General features: G+C 43.2%; 1 protein-coding gene across 1 annotated transcript; it reads right to left on the reverse strand.

The window, feature by feature from the left end:
* Positions 1-2,040: 2,040 nt before the first annotated feature.
* ston1 (stonin 1) lies at positions 2,041-14,922 on the reverse strand. Its single transcript, XM_072391623.1, has 10 exons — positions 14,771-14,922; positions 9,274-11,186; positions 8,872-9,074; positions 8,703-8,764; positions 5,747-5,867; positions 5,500-5,623; positions 3,772-4,274; positions 2,482-2,718; positions 2,254-2,343; positions 2,041-2,167 (listed from the first exon to the last, which is right to left on the reverse strand). The coding sequence occupies exons 2-10, from the start codon at positions 11,120-11,122 to the stop codon at positions 2,060-2,062; spliced, it is 3,297 nt and encodes a 1,098-aa protein (XP_072247724.1). The 5' UTR covers positions 11,123-11,186; positions 14,771-14,922; the 3' UTR covers positions 2,041-2,059.
* Positions 14,923-16,096: the final 1,174 nt, after the last annotated feature.

Here is a 16,096-nt window from a genome sequence, read left to right on the forward strand (position 1 = left end):
TGGGCAGCATGCAGATTTCCTTTTTTAGGAACAGGAGCATCTGCTTTCTCACTGAAATTGTAGCACTTTAGGTCGAGGAGGATAGATTATCAGTCTTCTGCATGGCAAACACCAAGTCAAACTGAGAATTTTATCAATTTGAACAGAGGCCTCAAAGGTGATAGCAACAGGTGCAGCAGCCTCCTTTTCTCCACAGGTGCTGTGGAACAAAGAGGTAGATGGGTGCAGCTGGGATGGAGAACATGTAAACCTAGGCAGTTTATTTGCACATCTGAAGCGTGTCACCGTGTGATCATTCAGCAGGAGCAATTTAAAGCTGCAGTCTTGTGAGCCGTTCTTCAATGTGACGGTTCATTCTGTAAAATGCAGATTATTATTTTGTTAAGATTTAAAAGCTTGTGTACATTTAAATTGTGATTAAATGTCTTTGTTTTAGCTTCGAGTTGAGTTCTTGTGTCAGTTACCGTACTATGTTGTTGTATTCAGGAGACATTCGGACTGGGATGTTTGAAGACTGCAGAGACAACTCAGTTAAACATGGAGCCAAGTTAAAAGAAATAATACTGCGGTAGAATATATTATATTCAGAACAAGAATTTTAATAGTTTTAAAAAATTTTAAGAAGTGTGGTCGACCCCCCGCCCATCTGATATGTGCAACTTTTTCAGCACAAGAGCACATTTGGGTGTCCCAAACCCTTCTTGTGCAACTTAGAACATGTTTCATGTGCTTTATTACCTCTTTATACGATTTATCTGTCATATAAAGCATTATTGGCTTGTGACCCTTCAAAAAGCAAATTCTACTTATGATCCTATTAAACTGTTGGTTGCCATGGTACCGTATGTAATTAGATTAACCATTCATTGTTTAAATTTAATTTTAAAAACATTGTCACAAGAACATGTGCATGAAAGTACACAAGTTTCAAGTACAAGCCAGTATAAGGGCAAGCTGCACTGTGCCTCATCAATACTGGGAAACAAATGATATTGTTAGAAAAAAAAAAAAATTGGGGAAAAGGCCTTTTTTTTGTTATGCATTTCCAATACGGGTATGAACACTTTATTCTAATGGAGTGAAAGTTTTAAACTTTAGCTCACACTGAAATGAAAAACTAAGTCCACTTCCACCATATTTTTCCTGCTCTGATTGGTATAGAATCCTCCCAAAGCTCTGCAGCTACAGCAATGTAGATGCGTTTTCAAATCCAGCAAACCTATGAGCTTCTGCAGTGCTCCTCACACACACACACACACACACAGGTCAGGACCCTGCTTGTGCAGATATATTTCAAAAGCAAATATGTCATTTTGATTTTTTTTTTCCCTGTACACACCACAGTATGAGAAGCTGAAGTTATGCGGGGTTGTAAAAAAAGAATGTTCTTAACCTCTATTTCCTTGTACTGTGCCTGTGTGTTTCAAATACAATCCTTTCCTCTGAAACGCTCAACTGTTACCATCTTATTCCCCAAAGGTCATGTTGGTTTTTTTTTCAGTTAAATTTAAAACAAACCAGCAAGTATTTCAACTTATTTCCTGTTCATTTGACAAAAATCTCACTTTTTTTCATGAACCCCCCCCCCAGCTGTTAGTAGCCATTTCTCTCTCTGAAAGATACACAAATAAAATGAACACTTGTGTGCACGCTTATAATTTTATCCTTTGCCTATGCATTTTTATATATGGTAACATTGCAATGGTTCCGTCTCTGTAATGAAAAGGAAACAAAGGAACTCAAGTAGCTATAAAGACACAAAGGTTACTCAGGCGTTGCCTCTGAATTTAGCACAACAGTGCAGTTTAGTGCGTTTGAAGCATAATTAAAGGCAAAACATGCATGAAAATCTAACATGTTAGGCAAGACTTAATGACACAAGAAAACATTGATCTGCTCTAATAATGAAGACAACTTATCAGCATATCAAAACATAAATTCATGTTTGTCTGAAACAAAGTAATTGGCTATGACAAGCAGTTTTGCTCCAATTATTACATGAGGGGAAAAAAAATAAATAAAATTCAGCGACCTATCTGTTCAAGAGGACTAAAGCTCATTACCACTCTGCTTCCCCAACAGCTTTGGAGAACACGTAGTCCCTGCCTTCATAGCACATCACCCCATCTTTCAGATGAAACTTCCAGCGATTCTTGCTGCGGTGAATCTGCAAAATGGTGAAACACAATATTTAACAATCATTTTGGGCAATGGATCTTATTAGGGGAGCGAATGAGGCAAAAGCGTTCTTACTTTGTCATATTGGCACACAATTACGTTGTCTGTGTCAAAAAGGTCTGGGATGTCTTGCTCAACGACATCGTCACCTGAATTCAGAGGGTCCTAATCAACACAGTGCATTGCGGGAATCAAATGAATAAAACATACCACTGAGCACAGGGTCTTGTGGATCATGGTTCATTTCTGGAAGTGGAAACAAACAATGACTCATGAAAATGTATATAAAGACCTCTTTCTTACCTCCTCTACAATCGCAAGTTCATTGGCTGCCTCGTCGCCGCTGCTGGAGGAGATGCTGTTGCTGTCACTGGTGGCATTCTCCTCCTGCAGGGCTTTTATGGCCTCTGCGTTAATTAAACCTAGGAAGTCGTTCTCTTCCAGGGGAACCTCCTCTTCCTCCTCGTGGTCAGAATTGTCTGCGGGACCATCCAGCTGAACAATGTCTGACAGCTCGCTGTAGCTGTAGTCCAAGTCCAGCTTAGTAGAAATGGCAAAGAGATTTCACATTAATGCAATGAGAACAGCACTGGACATCTGAATGCGAGTCCCGTTTCAGTCGTGTTTTTACATGATCTTTTCATTCTCCACAAGCTCAAAAGTAAACGGACATGTGACTGATTCGAAGTTACATGATCAGATTTGCTTTCATTGTGTAAGAAATAAAATTTAAATTTTTTTTTAAAAAATTTTAAAAATCAGGAGGAGGTAGCCAAATCAGCAATGTGATACATTACAAAGAAGGAAACTGTTGAACAGTGCATCAAAGGGCCTTAGAGATTGAAAACAAGTTGGAAAATAACTAAATTACTTTTTTTCTTTTTTTGTCTGATAGAAATAAATGATTTCCCTCAAGATAAGCTAAAGGTTAAACTTGATTAAATCCTGCACAGTTCTGGACACATGAAGGCAAGACTGTTGTGATTATAAGGTCACGGAGAGAGAAAGGACAGACTCATGATCCAGCGCAGACCACATGTCTGACGTCCTCATGTCAAACGTCATGCAGATGGTGTTGTAGCATCGACATGCATGGCTGCCAGTGGAACTGGGTCACCAGAGTTTATTGATGATGAGAGCGCAGAGGCAGCAGGATGAACTCTGATGCATACAGAGGCTCTGCTCCGATTCAAACAAATGATGCTGATAGGACAATGCCTCCAAGTACAAATGGATAATGACCAGAAACATGCGGTTAAGGTGATGGAAGAGTTTCTTAAGGCAAAGATAGCTGATTTAGTCCAATGACCTCAATCCAATTTCACTTTCTAAAAAGGTAGAAAGGCCCACAAATAAGCAGCCACTGAAGACAGTCGACATTAGGGTGTAACAAAGTATAACATAAAGAAGGTAATCCTTTCTTTCCAGATTTTAGAAAGGCATTGTCTGCAAAAAAATTCCTGACAAAGAATTAAATGTTGGATATGTTCATAAGATACATTTATTTTGAGTCCAATAATATGAAAAAATAATATATATAAAAATATTTCCTGAACGTGTTTTCTGGGTGGGACAAAATATTTTCAAACTTACCCCAAGATCAGCTCCAGACTGACTGTCCATGTTCCCAGCAGCGAGATTCCTCGCTCTTTCTGCCTTCTCTCTCTCCTCCTCGATCACTTGTTTCAGAATATCATCAATGTCTCTGCTCTGTGCCGTCGTCGCCACAGCCTCCTCTTTGCTGATCTGGAAGTCTAATAACTGACTGCAAGGTGAGATAGTCATGCCAGCGTTCACGGGTTCAGGTTGTGGACATGGCTCTTTTTCTCCCCGTGTGAGCTCTGGCTCTGTGGAGGTCAGGGGAAGGCTGCTCTCCTGACTCGGGGGTAGACTGGTCCTTGGATGTATGATGGTGGATGCTGGAAGACAGGACTGCTCTGACTCATACGGAGGAAGAGGCTTTGGTAGAACCACAGCTGGCTGAGGGGCAGGCGCTTCCCTCCATTCAGCGACTCTGTGTGTGGGATGGGATGCAGGCCGGTGGCCAGCTGGGGCCTGAGTAACCACCACAGGAACATTGACTTTGTAAAGTTGACCTCAGGGAAACAGAAGAGTGACATGTTATTTCTAGCAGCTAGTTCTGGCTAGAAATACAAACAGATTTTGTACAACAAGGGTTGAAGTTGTTGCATACCAGAGGCTGTTTGTAGAGTGACACCTGCTGGAATCTGCACAGGGTATGCTAACGAAGCAGGGAGGGAAAAAGTAGCCAGTGTCTCTGAAGTATTCTGCAATTCAGCATAGTGTCACAGGAAAAATGGAATTTAGCATATCAGACAGTAGTTCTGCAGAGTAAACTAAAAGAAAATTAGGCTCACCACCTACACACTGGGAGTCTTGTGTGACAGTATGTAACTGGACTGCATTTCTAGTGCGCTATTAACTTCTTAAATGTGCATGTTATGACATTCTATCAGACGCTTTTAACAAATGTTAAAGCGCCTGTGGAGGTGGGTGGGTGTGTGATGGTTTTCATTAAAAAAAAAACTAAAAAAAACCCTGAAAATTCAAACATCCTATTAAGAAAGAAACCTACACACATGCAGACATCCTAGAGTCACTCATTCATTCATTGATTACCTGAATGTTTTATATAAAACATGTACAGTTAACCGTTTCCTCAGGATCAACTGGATTGTTTAACACATGGGAGGGTCTCGCTCAACCAAATGTTAATCAACCTTAACCCTAAAAGGAATAAGGGACTAATGATAACCCTCTTAGGTGAATGAGTGTGCATTACTAGTATTATTATTAGGTATTTGAATGTGATGTGGCATTATGTACACAAAGATTATCTAAAGGTTAATTCTGCAGAAATGTTGCCAGCTAATAATATATACTTTCATATGAGGTAATAAACAGATAGGCCACACCTTCTTCTCATTGCATAAACTCCACGGAAATTGCTATATCCAATAAATAGTCTTGTTGAAATGTTTCTTCTCCTTCACTCATGTATGCTCCTCATGTGAAGCACCATGGCAGAGAGGAGAAGCACTGTACATCTGAATGATACTTGCCTTAACTGGTAAGCTGTGAATACTCCGACTTGCACGAATCACAGCCGAAGCTGAAAGCAGAAATCAGAGCAAAGTGGGTGAAACACGCAATCTCTCTGAATCACTTCAGAAAACCTTCTTTGAACCATTACTGACAGGGGACTGGAGTCCCACAAAACAAGCTAAAACGTCCATCTACCTGAACCCTTAAGTCTGAGGGTGTTGATAATGAGTATGGCTTTCTGCAACATTTGGTTACCATTGAGTTCCTGATCAGTCTGTCCATAGTTGGCAGGGAGCTGCAGCACAAAGTTGGAGGAGTTGATATCGTTCTTCCTGAAGTCCTCCATTGCTTTTGACTGCATCACCTTTGACTCCCACAGCTGCACAGCAGAAAACATTTCAGAGTGGTGTGTACTTCCCACTCGATGGTCTAACTTTGCTGCGACTGCCAATTTAAGTCAAGCTGAAAATTGTATTCAGGGTTTGTAAAAAAAGTTACTTACATGCCTTAAATCGTCCAGGACCCGGTCTTCAAGCCCTTCATCTAAGAAGAGCTCCTTCATACTGTCAATCACATCATCAATTATGGACAAGTAGAGTTTAGCCTGCAGTTGTTTACAAGAACTGCAAGTCAGAACCTGTTGTACTGTTTGAGATTCACAGAATCGAGAGAGTGTGTGTGTGTGTGTGTGTGTGTGTGTGTGTGCTTTCAGAATCAACACAAAGTTAGCTTTTACCAGCTTTTGCAAGTTCTCAGTGCTGTGAAAAATGTGTTTATCATTTTAGAAATATAAAACCAATGTGGTCAGCTTCAGAAAAAACAAAACAAAACAAAACAAAAGCATCAAGAAATAAAGGCTTTGATGGCCTCACTGTTAAAAGCAAAACGCCACGGGCAAATGAGTGCGTTGAAGTAGCTTATTGGTGCTCTCAGAATAAGCAGCTCTGTTGAGTTCACAGCAGTTTTGTTGCTTACCACTGGGCCTGTGTTGGTCAGCATGTTTCAGACTGCCGTGTAATGGAAGCAGAGTTCTGTCAGTTAGCAAACATAACGCAGGTCATTCACGGCGATAACGTCACTGTTTTTCCCAAAGGTGCACACAGGTGACAGTAATCATTATCAGCTCTGCAAAGAGGCGTGACCAAGGCTGAGGCCATGAGCGGATCAGGAAAGAATGTGCCGAGGGCAGAGATGTGTAAAAGGCCCCCCCAACGAGGTCCAAACAAAAGATTAAAGGCACCCAGGCAACAAAACAACCACAAACCATGCAGATTATCTTCAGTCTGTGGCCATATTACATTCTCTTTTTGTTTTGTCTCATTTTGAGTCTATATATATATATATTTAAAAAAAAAATATATATATATATATAGTGACTGCAGGCCACCCTCTAATAGGACCTCAAATACCAAATGGCAGCAAAGGCAAACACAGATAATGAACACATAAACATACCAAGTTTCCTGATGGTGAAGAGCGGATGTCGATATATATTTTTCCAGCTTATGAGCCTTTCAGGGTCCAGCTTCTTCGATTCCTTTCGAACAGAAAGTTCAAAGGCAACCAGACTTTGCTTTTTGTCTATTTTGGGGAGCTCAGTACCACTTTCTGGCCCACAAATTAAGCAGAACATTTCTGCCTTTCGCAACATTTTTGCACATTTTAAACTTTGCGGTCAATAGATTCACGGCGGCGGGAGCCACAAGCCCTGCCTCCTCCGTGCGCCCGCTTGATGATGCAGGCACTCTTTCAGCGCTGCAGGTCGACTCTTCCTCTGAAGAGGCAGAGCGCGCTGTGGCTGAAGGCAGCAACGTGAACCTGCAGCTTACTGGCGCCACCACTTCATCTCACAGTGCAAAGCCGCTCTGAAGTCAGGACTGAGAGACTTGAATTATGAAGAAACAAAGAGATAAAAAATATACACTACAGCAACCACACTTTGCCATCTATCTTTTGCTTATTTTGGAAGCTCATACTTACACTAGAAATACAAAATACAATATAATAGTCAATTTAGCGTGTGATAACTTTAAGTTAAGCAGTGCAGCAGAATCTAATGTTTTGGATATTTCTCCATCAGAGCCAGTGACAGGATGGGAGTTTAAACATTTAGCCTTTTCGTACTGCTGCCTGTGTAGTTTCTAACACATTCTAACACATGGACAAATTCAGGTTGAGGTCAAATATTTACTCCTCTGTTCCTCGGTGCAACCCACCTTTATAAAGCTAAGCACTACTGGATGTCTCAGTCTCTCTCCAAAGCTGTTTATTTGTTTAAAGCAGCTTTTCTACAGACATTTGTTCGTGGTTCATCTCGAAGCAAGCGTGAGCACAGAGCAGAGAACAGAATCCTCCACTCCAGCATTACGAACACCTATAAAGAACTACAAAGACACGGTTTAAATTCTTTCTTCTTTTTTTTTTTACTCTCGATGTACATCATATCCAGCTCAAGCCAGGTACCTCATACACAAAAGTTATGACTGAAGCCCTTCACCATTTTTATCATTTCCTTTCCAACCCACTTATTCCCATACCCAGAAAGGCAGAAAGCTCTTATAATAAAGATTTGATTTGTTTAAATAATATTACAGTCCTCCACAATACAGCCTTGTTTCAAAAGGTCAAAGGTCAGTCCGGGATGAGCAACAGAAGTAAAGCCACTTTACACCACATCAGCACCCAGTGTTGCACAGTGAAATTCAGTCCTAATGAATTTATAAACAGCTGCATTCAAAGCTGCTCCAGAGGTTGCAGTCAAGTTCATTTGAAATTGCACCAGTTTGCTTTATTTTGCAAATGCCCTTTTTTTTTTAATTATATATATATATATATATATAATCTTCAAAGCATCGATATTCACAGGACACACAAAAAAATCTGATTTCCCAAAATTTTGTAAGAAATGCCAAATCCTATTTAAACTCATCTGTCTGACGGTGCTTATTTTAAACTTTGCTGGACAACAAAAAGGGTCTGACCCCAAACATCGGTTGGTATCGAGCTCATCCCAAAACGTTTCACCACTTCAGTTGTTTATCTTACACGACAAATTTGGCATGCATTTATTAAGGCTGTCGATCAGTCTGGAGGACAGTGCAGGCGATGCAAACGCAGGCTTATAAACACAGTAGTATAAATTGGGATCTTACAATTAAGAAATCTATTAGAGGTAAAGTGCTAGGGCGAAAAGACTGTTAAAACGGTTTATTAGATCTAAAAAGGTATTCAGTCTCAGTTTAAGGATACAAAATTTGTTAACCTCCATAAGAAAATACAACCAGGTTATGTGAAATTAAATGAATTTGAGAGCAAAAAAAAAAAAAAAAAATAGCAAAAAGTCCCTCATCAGTCACTTTTCTGTTTATTGCTTTCCTTCCCTTTTAAAGGTTTAAGATTTTGGAAAATATCCCGGACCAACAGGACGACGTCCTCTTCAGAGCTCACTTTACCGTCACTGTGTCATACAACCAGACTGCCTCTGTGACTCTGTCTCAATCCATTTCTTCTCCACTTCCACCTAAAAAAAAAACAACAAGACAGAATGAGTTCAGCTGCACCAACACATCTCCACCGACTTTATGTGTGGCGCGTGCACCGAGCAGGGCGTCGCCGCACCTGTCTCACCTGGCAATGATAGCGTGTCCAACTGGTCACGTGTTTCTGCGGCTGGATGTCGTTCACGGTGCCAAGAGACTTCACCCTGGTCTGTGATACAACTGCGCCCATAATTTCACATTCCATGGTGACAAAGGGGTACCAGTCACTTGGGATCTCCTGATCAGATCCCAGCTCCAGTTTGCAGGAGAACGAATGTGGATGATCCACCGCTGCGAAAGGAGCAAACAAAGGTCCCTTGTAGTTAAGGGTGTTACTCCGCAGTAAGTGGCAAACATGCAGTTAAAGCCAAGGGGCTACTCAGAAAATGATGTGTGGTGTCGTGTGCAGTGAGGTGCACAGCATGAAAAACAATATAAACTTTTCTACTGTGATAGAGGGCCAACTATTCGCCTCCTGCAGAAGTGCTACCTGTGTTCTTGGCCGGCAGTCTGTCAATCCTCCACACGACGGCCGAGTAGACGTTCTCGTACTTGACAGTGCCGATCGACACCTGCATAACGGGCTGGGAATCTGCTGTGCTGATGGAGCCCAGGCAGGCGTTCCTGTTCATTCGGGCCTTCAGTGACCTCTGCCGCAGCAAGGCCACCGTCTGAGTCACTTTGACCCAGTCGCCTGGGACTGGCACGCGGATCACTACATTCTCACACAGTGGGTAGTGCGTGTCGGATACCCTGAGGGAGGACAGGAAGGTGGCTGACATGTTGAGGAAGGCCTGGAGCTCCACGTAGGCACCTTGAACCGTGACAACAGCTTTGATTGAGAAGGGAATTTCTGTGCAACCCAAGACTGCCGTTTTGTACCGCATTAGCTCCACTCTGCACGCGTCCGGAGGGGAGAACTTCATGAGCCGGGACCTCTGAAACTCCGTCTCATTCACACATTTGTGAAAATGGCAGTCGGCAATCTCCATCCAGAGTTCACTGCTCTCCTCAGACTCGTAACTGGAGTCAAATTGAAGCAAACCGAGATCATTAAGGGCAAGAAAACAGTCTCCCTGTCCATTCAGAAAAGCGAGACAGTGGATCTGGGTGAAGGCTGTCCGCTCTATGACTTCCCCCGACTTATCCAGTTGTATCCAGATGTGATCGGTGATCTGCAAGGACAGCTCCTGCTCCTCGTAGTGCCGCCTCTGCAGGTGGGGCACGGGCAGTTTGAAGATCTCCTCCTCCATGGAGACAACCAGGTCCTCCATGTCATCGTGCACGGTGGAGCCAAACTTGAGCAACTGCTCTACCTCTGCCTCGTGACTAACCTCCAGCTTTGGGTGATAGCGTTTCTTTTCGGTGTAGGAGAAATGTTCCACCTTGACCGTGAGGACTTTTCGGGGCTCTGTGTAACTTTCCACCTTGAGATCCGAGAGCCGACACTGAGGGAGAAGCTGGAACTCCTTGAACGGCTTCTCCAGGCCTTTCTCATAGTACATCTGCAGCACACCTCCTGGCAACAAGCGGAGATAGATGGGCCCCCACTGTCGGGAGGACATGAGGTTCTTTTTTTCAGGAATCCTGAGCATGACAGACCAGCCGTCTCTCTTCTCGCTACGAAACAGGCCCCGTGGAACGAACTGAGATGAATCCTCGCTCAAAACCTCATTTCTGCAGCTTAGCCGCTTCTCCCCATTGTTCTGTGTCTCTGCTTCGTGGCCCATCCCGACTCGTAGGTCTTCCATCTTGCTGCCAACGTAAGAGAAGGAGTTCTGGAGTTGGTCACGTGGAGGCTCGCTGCCATCTTTGGTCCGAATAAAGAAGCGTGGTAGGCTGCTGTCTGTGTCTGAGTCCGAGGAGGAGCTGTCCACATCTGCGCTGTTTCGAGAATCGTCCCAAAAGGGGTTAAAGTGTCCTGAGTTTCCCTGGAAAGAAGGGAAAGGGCTTGGTCCGTCTGATGTGCGATTCAGGGTCTCTGATGCGGGAGAGGGAACAGAGGTGACTGGCGGGCTGGAGAAACTCCGGAGAAAGGCCTTCTGTTCCCACGATTTGGAATTAAAGGAGGAGGCGCGGTGAGGATTTCCCCTCACAGGAGTGGAAAAAGGTGTGCTACATGATTTACCACTAGAACCTGAGTGGCTTTGAGGGGACTCCAGGGAACTCCTGAAGCCCCAGGAAGTATCTTTGATTGGAGGAGGCACTAACTTCAGACCATTGGGACGTGGCACTGAGGCTTTGACAACACCTGGTGACTGTAAGGGTTTTTCAGGCGGCGAGAGCGGCGTGCTGTCATCATCGAACGTGACCCAGTTCGAATGCTTCGTGGAACACATCACTGACGAGTTCAAAACAACAGCTCCTGGATTATCTGTCCCCCAGTCGAGAGGCCTTTGTCCTCTGGAAGAAAAACAAACAAAATAAAACACTTTTTGACTCTTGAACGGATCAGTTTTCATTTAAAAGCGCATATAGCTCCACTTACAATGTCAGCAGAAAAGAGAGCTCTGGAGGATAGAAATAAATCATTTTTCCTAAAGGTATTCTATTAAAGCTTAACGAGTCTGCGAAGATGGAGCAAGTTCATTTCTGTTAACACTATAATTAACTGAGGCTGAGGTAAAAGCTGACGCGAGCTCTGCGGGTCGAGTCAGTGAAGCAGCTGCAGATGATCCCTCAGACAAACCTCAGATTGGAGCATTTGTCATTTCCTTTTAGCGTTAAGATAATCCTTCACACAGACGTTTATTAACTGAAAGATCTTGCAGGTCATTCCATCACAGTTATAGGAGGAAAAAGTGAAGCGATGGTGATAGAGGACTCGTGGGACAGTCAGATTCTTATCTTTGTACTACCTCGCAGTGATTTATTACAAGACAGCAAAGTGCTACTTTGTCACATTTGAGAGGTGGCAGATGGGATGTCGTTTCCCTTCCTTAATTGTTCATTTAGATTAGCAATTTTTCAAAGCCGTCTCTCATTTTGAAAAGAAAACTTCAGCCTAAAGAAAACACTTGTGGAAAGCTCTTCATGCGGCTTTCGTATCTGATCCACTTGGACCGAGGGAGCATTTCGAAACACAGAGGAGGCATCTGAAAAGCTCACGGGTTTTGCTCATGGAACTCACTTACTTTGCCTTGATACAAGCACAAACTAAATATTTCATGATGAGCTTGCCTTAAAAAAATTTTTTTTAAAAAGCGAATGAGAAATTAGCCACGGCAGCAAGGATCCAGTCTCATTAAACGGCAGGAAGCCAACTGTGAGGAACGGCTGTAATGTGGGACAGCAGCTGGTACAGCATGAAGCATGGGGAAAAAGGAACAACAACACGGATTTAATGTGCACGGCGCTGCTAGCAGATGAATTAGAACAACCTCGTGGAACATATAGGAATCAAATCGTGTGGCTAATTTGACAGCAGCAGCAGTCGGAGAGCAAACACGCTGCAATCCTCATACAGTCTTACAGTTAATTTCCCGACAACTCAATCACAGTCTGTCTCTTGATGAGCTGGCTGCTCTGATGTGAGGAACATCAAGCTCAGAGGCCACAGAGAAGCCACTTACAAACTTGCTGAGGCTTCATTTCCTCGTAAAAAAAAAAAAAAGGGCAGAGAGCTGCAATTACAGCCTCCCTCCCTTCAAAATCACAGCCAAGACTCGCATGAAGGACACAGCCAGTGGAAAGTTTCTGTCTTTCTAAATAAACATGGCAGCGGACTGACAACTGTACAGTCAAACACTGGAGAACATCCTCCTAATGAGGGCCTTTTGTTATGGCCTGCACACATTTCCACAAGTAGAAGCACAAATATCCATAAGCTTGGACTCAAGCAGAAGGACGGGACGGTCATGTGGAGTTAGTGGGGTGACTGACAGTCCCATTTCCAGCCTGCTGTCTCTTTCTGGATTCTCTCACAGGCCGCGCAGAAATGAGACGCTGCTAAATCTACAGAGGACAAAAGAATACATTCCACACATTCCTTGGGGACAAGCAGCTTTGCACACAGGAAATACCAGCTTGCCCTATTTGTGTAAACTTGCAGCAAATATTATCGCACTGTCAGCTTTTTAATCACATTTCAATGATGCAGCAGACTCTATAAAAGGCCCTGAATTCTGATTTGTCAATCATTAACCTTACAAAGCCTGCAGATAAACGCACGTTTCATCTGTTATCTGTTTACAACTCCGACTCAATTTCGGTCGCGATGGCCGTTTTCAAACTTGGGAGGAAATCTCAAACCATCAGCCATCTGAGCGGTTCAGAGCACAGTTTTGTCTGATCCTTCTCGTGTTCGTCATTACTGACCATCACTATACGGCAAGAATGTTCAAAACATGAAGATATGAAAACTTCCAAGCGAGCACAACTGCCGGCACTCAAAGCCGATCTAGCGTCGAACTGCGCTGTATTAAAACGACCCTTTAATGCAGGTTTCCACAGCAGCACATTTGCTCAGCTGTCAGACGCCACCAAGGCTGTTGACAGGCCACGTGGTGCAGTCCTGAGTGTCATGGGAAGTTGGACGCCACAGATGGGGAACAGCAACAAGACTGTCTCGCAGAGATAGGAACCGGTCCGGTGACAAGTGATGAGCGAGGGGAAACTCCTGTGGTTTCTGAGCAAAACTGCTCAATTTAAAGGGGAAAATTAAGTTGAACTTCAACTGGGCAGACAGATGCTTCCTGATTTTAGAAAAAGAGAGAGAGAGAGAGAGAGAGACAAGTTCCTGTTGGATCGTCTGTATATTCCCAGTTCTCACACACACTGTTGGAGAGGGCTGTTTTCTCTGTGTAAACGCAAAAATAAACTAAATAACACCCTATCCTCTTTCATTTGGGAAGCAAGTACCGCCCCCGGACCACAATGACCTTGCAATCAGGAGCAGCATTGAAAAGGTGATGACCCATGTCCGGGGGGGGGGGGGGGGGCATCACTGGCCATGTGCAAAGCTCCTGTCAAACAGAGCAGAGCAGAAAGTGTGGACACCGCCGCCTTTGGCGTGCCCCTCACAGCCACTGCACCGGGTTTGGGGTTAGTTACACACTTCAATCCCAGCATTTCCTGCCACAGTAGACACCTACTCCAGGAATGTGTCATGTGTGAGTTCTTAACTAATGCGAGGAGTGATCATTTGCTGGAAAAAATAAAACAATTTGTTGGCAAAAAAGTGTTCATTAGCAGTTGCTCAATGTTGGCTGATGTTGATAACTGAGCCAGTTGACTCATCTCCAGCTTTCTAAACATGTATTTACACAATAATATGTGCTCCCAGGGAGTAAAAACAACTACAGAAACAGAAGAGAAAAACACACTTGAAAATATTCTGTGTTTTCCTTAATGACACACAAGGATTTACCATTAATTGTTATGTGGCTACTGTTCAACAAAGATACCCAGTCTCACGTTTGAATATAAATGTCTTTTTGTAAGTTCCCAACTAAACCCAGGATTAAATAAACCAAACACTTCCAATAAACGCCTGTTTGTCCCTTTCACTACGCAACTGGGTACGCGGCTGCGCTACTGTTACACGCAGCTAGGGGGGTTGGAAATGGCAGACAAACACACGAGTTACCGGTGGTAAACAACTTTTCTTTTCTTTTTCCCTCGCCCACAGCAACTCGGACTGGAAAAAGAAAACAGAACCAGCACGTTGTCATCCGCTATAGAGGCCCAAGTCCCGGACAGAGAGGCCCACTCCCGGGGTCACTTCAGCTCTTTTGTTCTGACGCTTTAAACTCAAGAGTAAAGTTGTCGCTCTGCACTGCTTTTTTTTATTGTACTCGACCCTGCACAGAGCTCAACATGCGCCACTCACTCACAACGGAGCCAAAACTGACAACACACCGAGTCTACGTCCACAAACAGACCGTAACCATTTCAGTGGTTTTGTTTTGGTTTTTTTCTTGCAACATCTGAAGTATCACAGTTCTCTAAAACAGACCCGAGTTTAACCGAACGTAGCAAATACTCACAAATTCGCAATAGTTGCCCTTTAATTCAGGTCATGACGGACACGTCTGAACTCCCAACGTCGGCCGGTTTTGCTCAAAATGGCAGGGTGTAAATCCTGGAGTTTTTCACAGCGTAGCGCGTCCCCTCCCGAGTTCACAGACTGTTCTCCAACGGGACACAGAGCATAGCAGTGCTGCGTTCAAGGTCATGGGAAATTTGGGCATCATCAATAGGCGCGCACAAGCAACAAGCAGACAAACTTACATCTTGCGGCCAAATAATCCAGATACACCCATTGCTGACAGTGAATGCTGTTTTAGTGTTGTAGTGTTTCAGATTCAACAGCCATGACACCAACAAACAAGGTCAAAAGAATTGTCTGTACACCTTCGGGACAGGATTGTGTTAAAACTGATGCAGGAAAAAGGCAACATAAACTTTAGTGCCCTAAAACCCAGTAGCCTACATCATTTTTTTAATGCAACAGACTTTCTAAATATATATGCCCAACCGAAAAAACAAACAAAAAAAAATCAGGGCTAAGGAACCTTGACAAGTAGCAAAGAACCCAATGGTCAGTATTATCAAGATCCAGTGTGTGGAAAGGAGAACCTCTCAGAAGCCCAACCATCAATGCGAGACCCAACAAACATTGATAGATAGGTAGAGGTCATTCCTCGCTTAATCCCACATGAAAGCCTGCTGGGAATCTGTAAAATATTTTTAAAAAATAAATAAATACATTAAGACACCTGAACCTGAACTAGATCAACAAAATCCTCTGATCTGATGAAACAAAGTTTGAACTATTTGGCCACAAAGATGGGTGCGGGGGAAATGCAAAGCTCAACTACATAAAAACCTTTCCCCATTGTTCAGGATCTCAGGCTTTATATTTCCATAAGATGACAACTTGAGCAACAACACAAGTAAATAAAAACGGGTAAATAAATAGCAGTTAAGACTCATTCACATATATTTCGTTTGGCAGAATCTTTTCTTTGGCCACTTTTACTCCACCATGTCTCTTAAATGTTCTTATATCAACTCTGAAGCCTTTGTCCCACAGTGCTTTTAGATTTGAAGTGATGCTGCTTTGACCTCTGAAGCTCAGAACCAAGAGAGCTTGAAAGCACCAAAAATTCAACTGATTTTCTCCTTTCGAAAACAAGTGATGACATGAAAAAGATCCTCCAGCCCTTACATGTTTAGTGAAAGGTGCCGTCTCACTTCCCAGTGAAAAGAGTGTTATTGATTGTTCTAGGTTTTGTTTTTTCTTCTTAATCTCCCAGAAATTCAGTACGCAACCGTAAGCCTGCCAAGTTTAAGTATGATTAATAACCAAG

This window comes from Leuresthes tenuis, unplaced genomic scaffold, assembly GCF_036924035.1.
Source record: "Leuresthes tenuis unplaced genomic scaffold, fLeuTen1.0.hap1 SCAF_8, whole genome shotgun sequence".
NCBI lineage: Eukaryota > Metazoa > Chordata > Actinopteri > Atheriniformes > Atherinopsidae > Leuresthes > Leuresthes tenuis.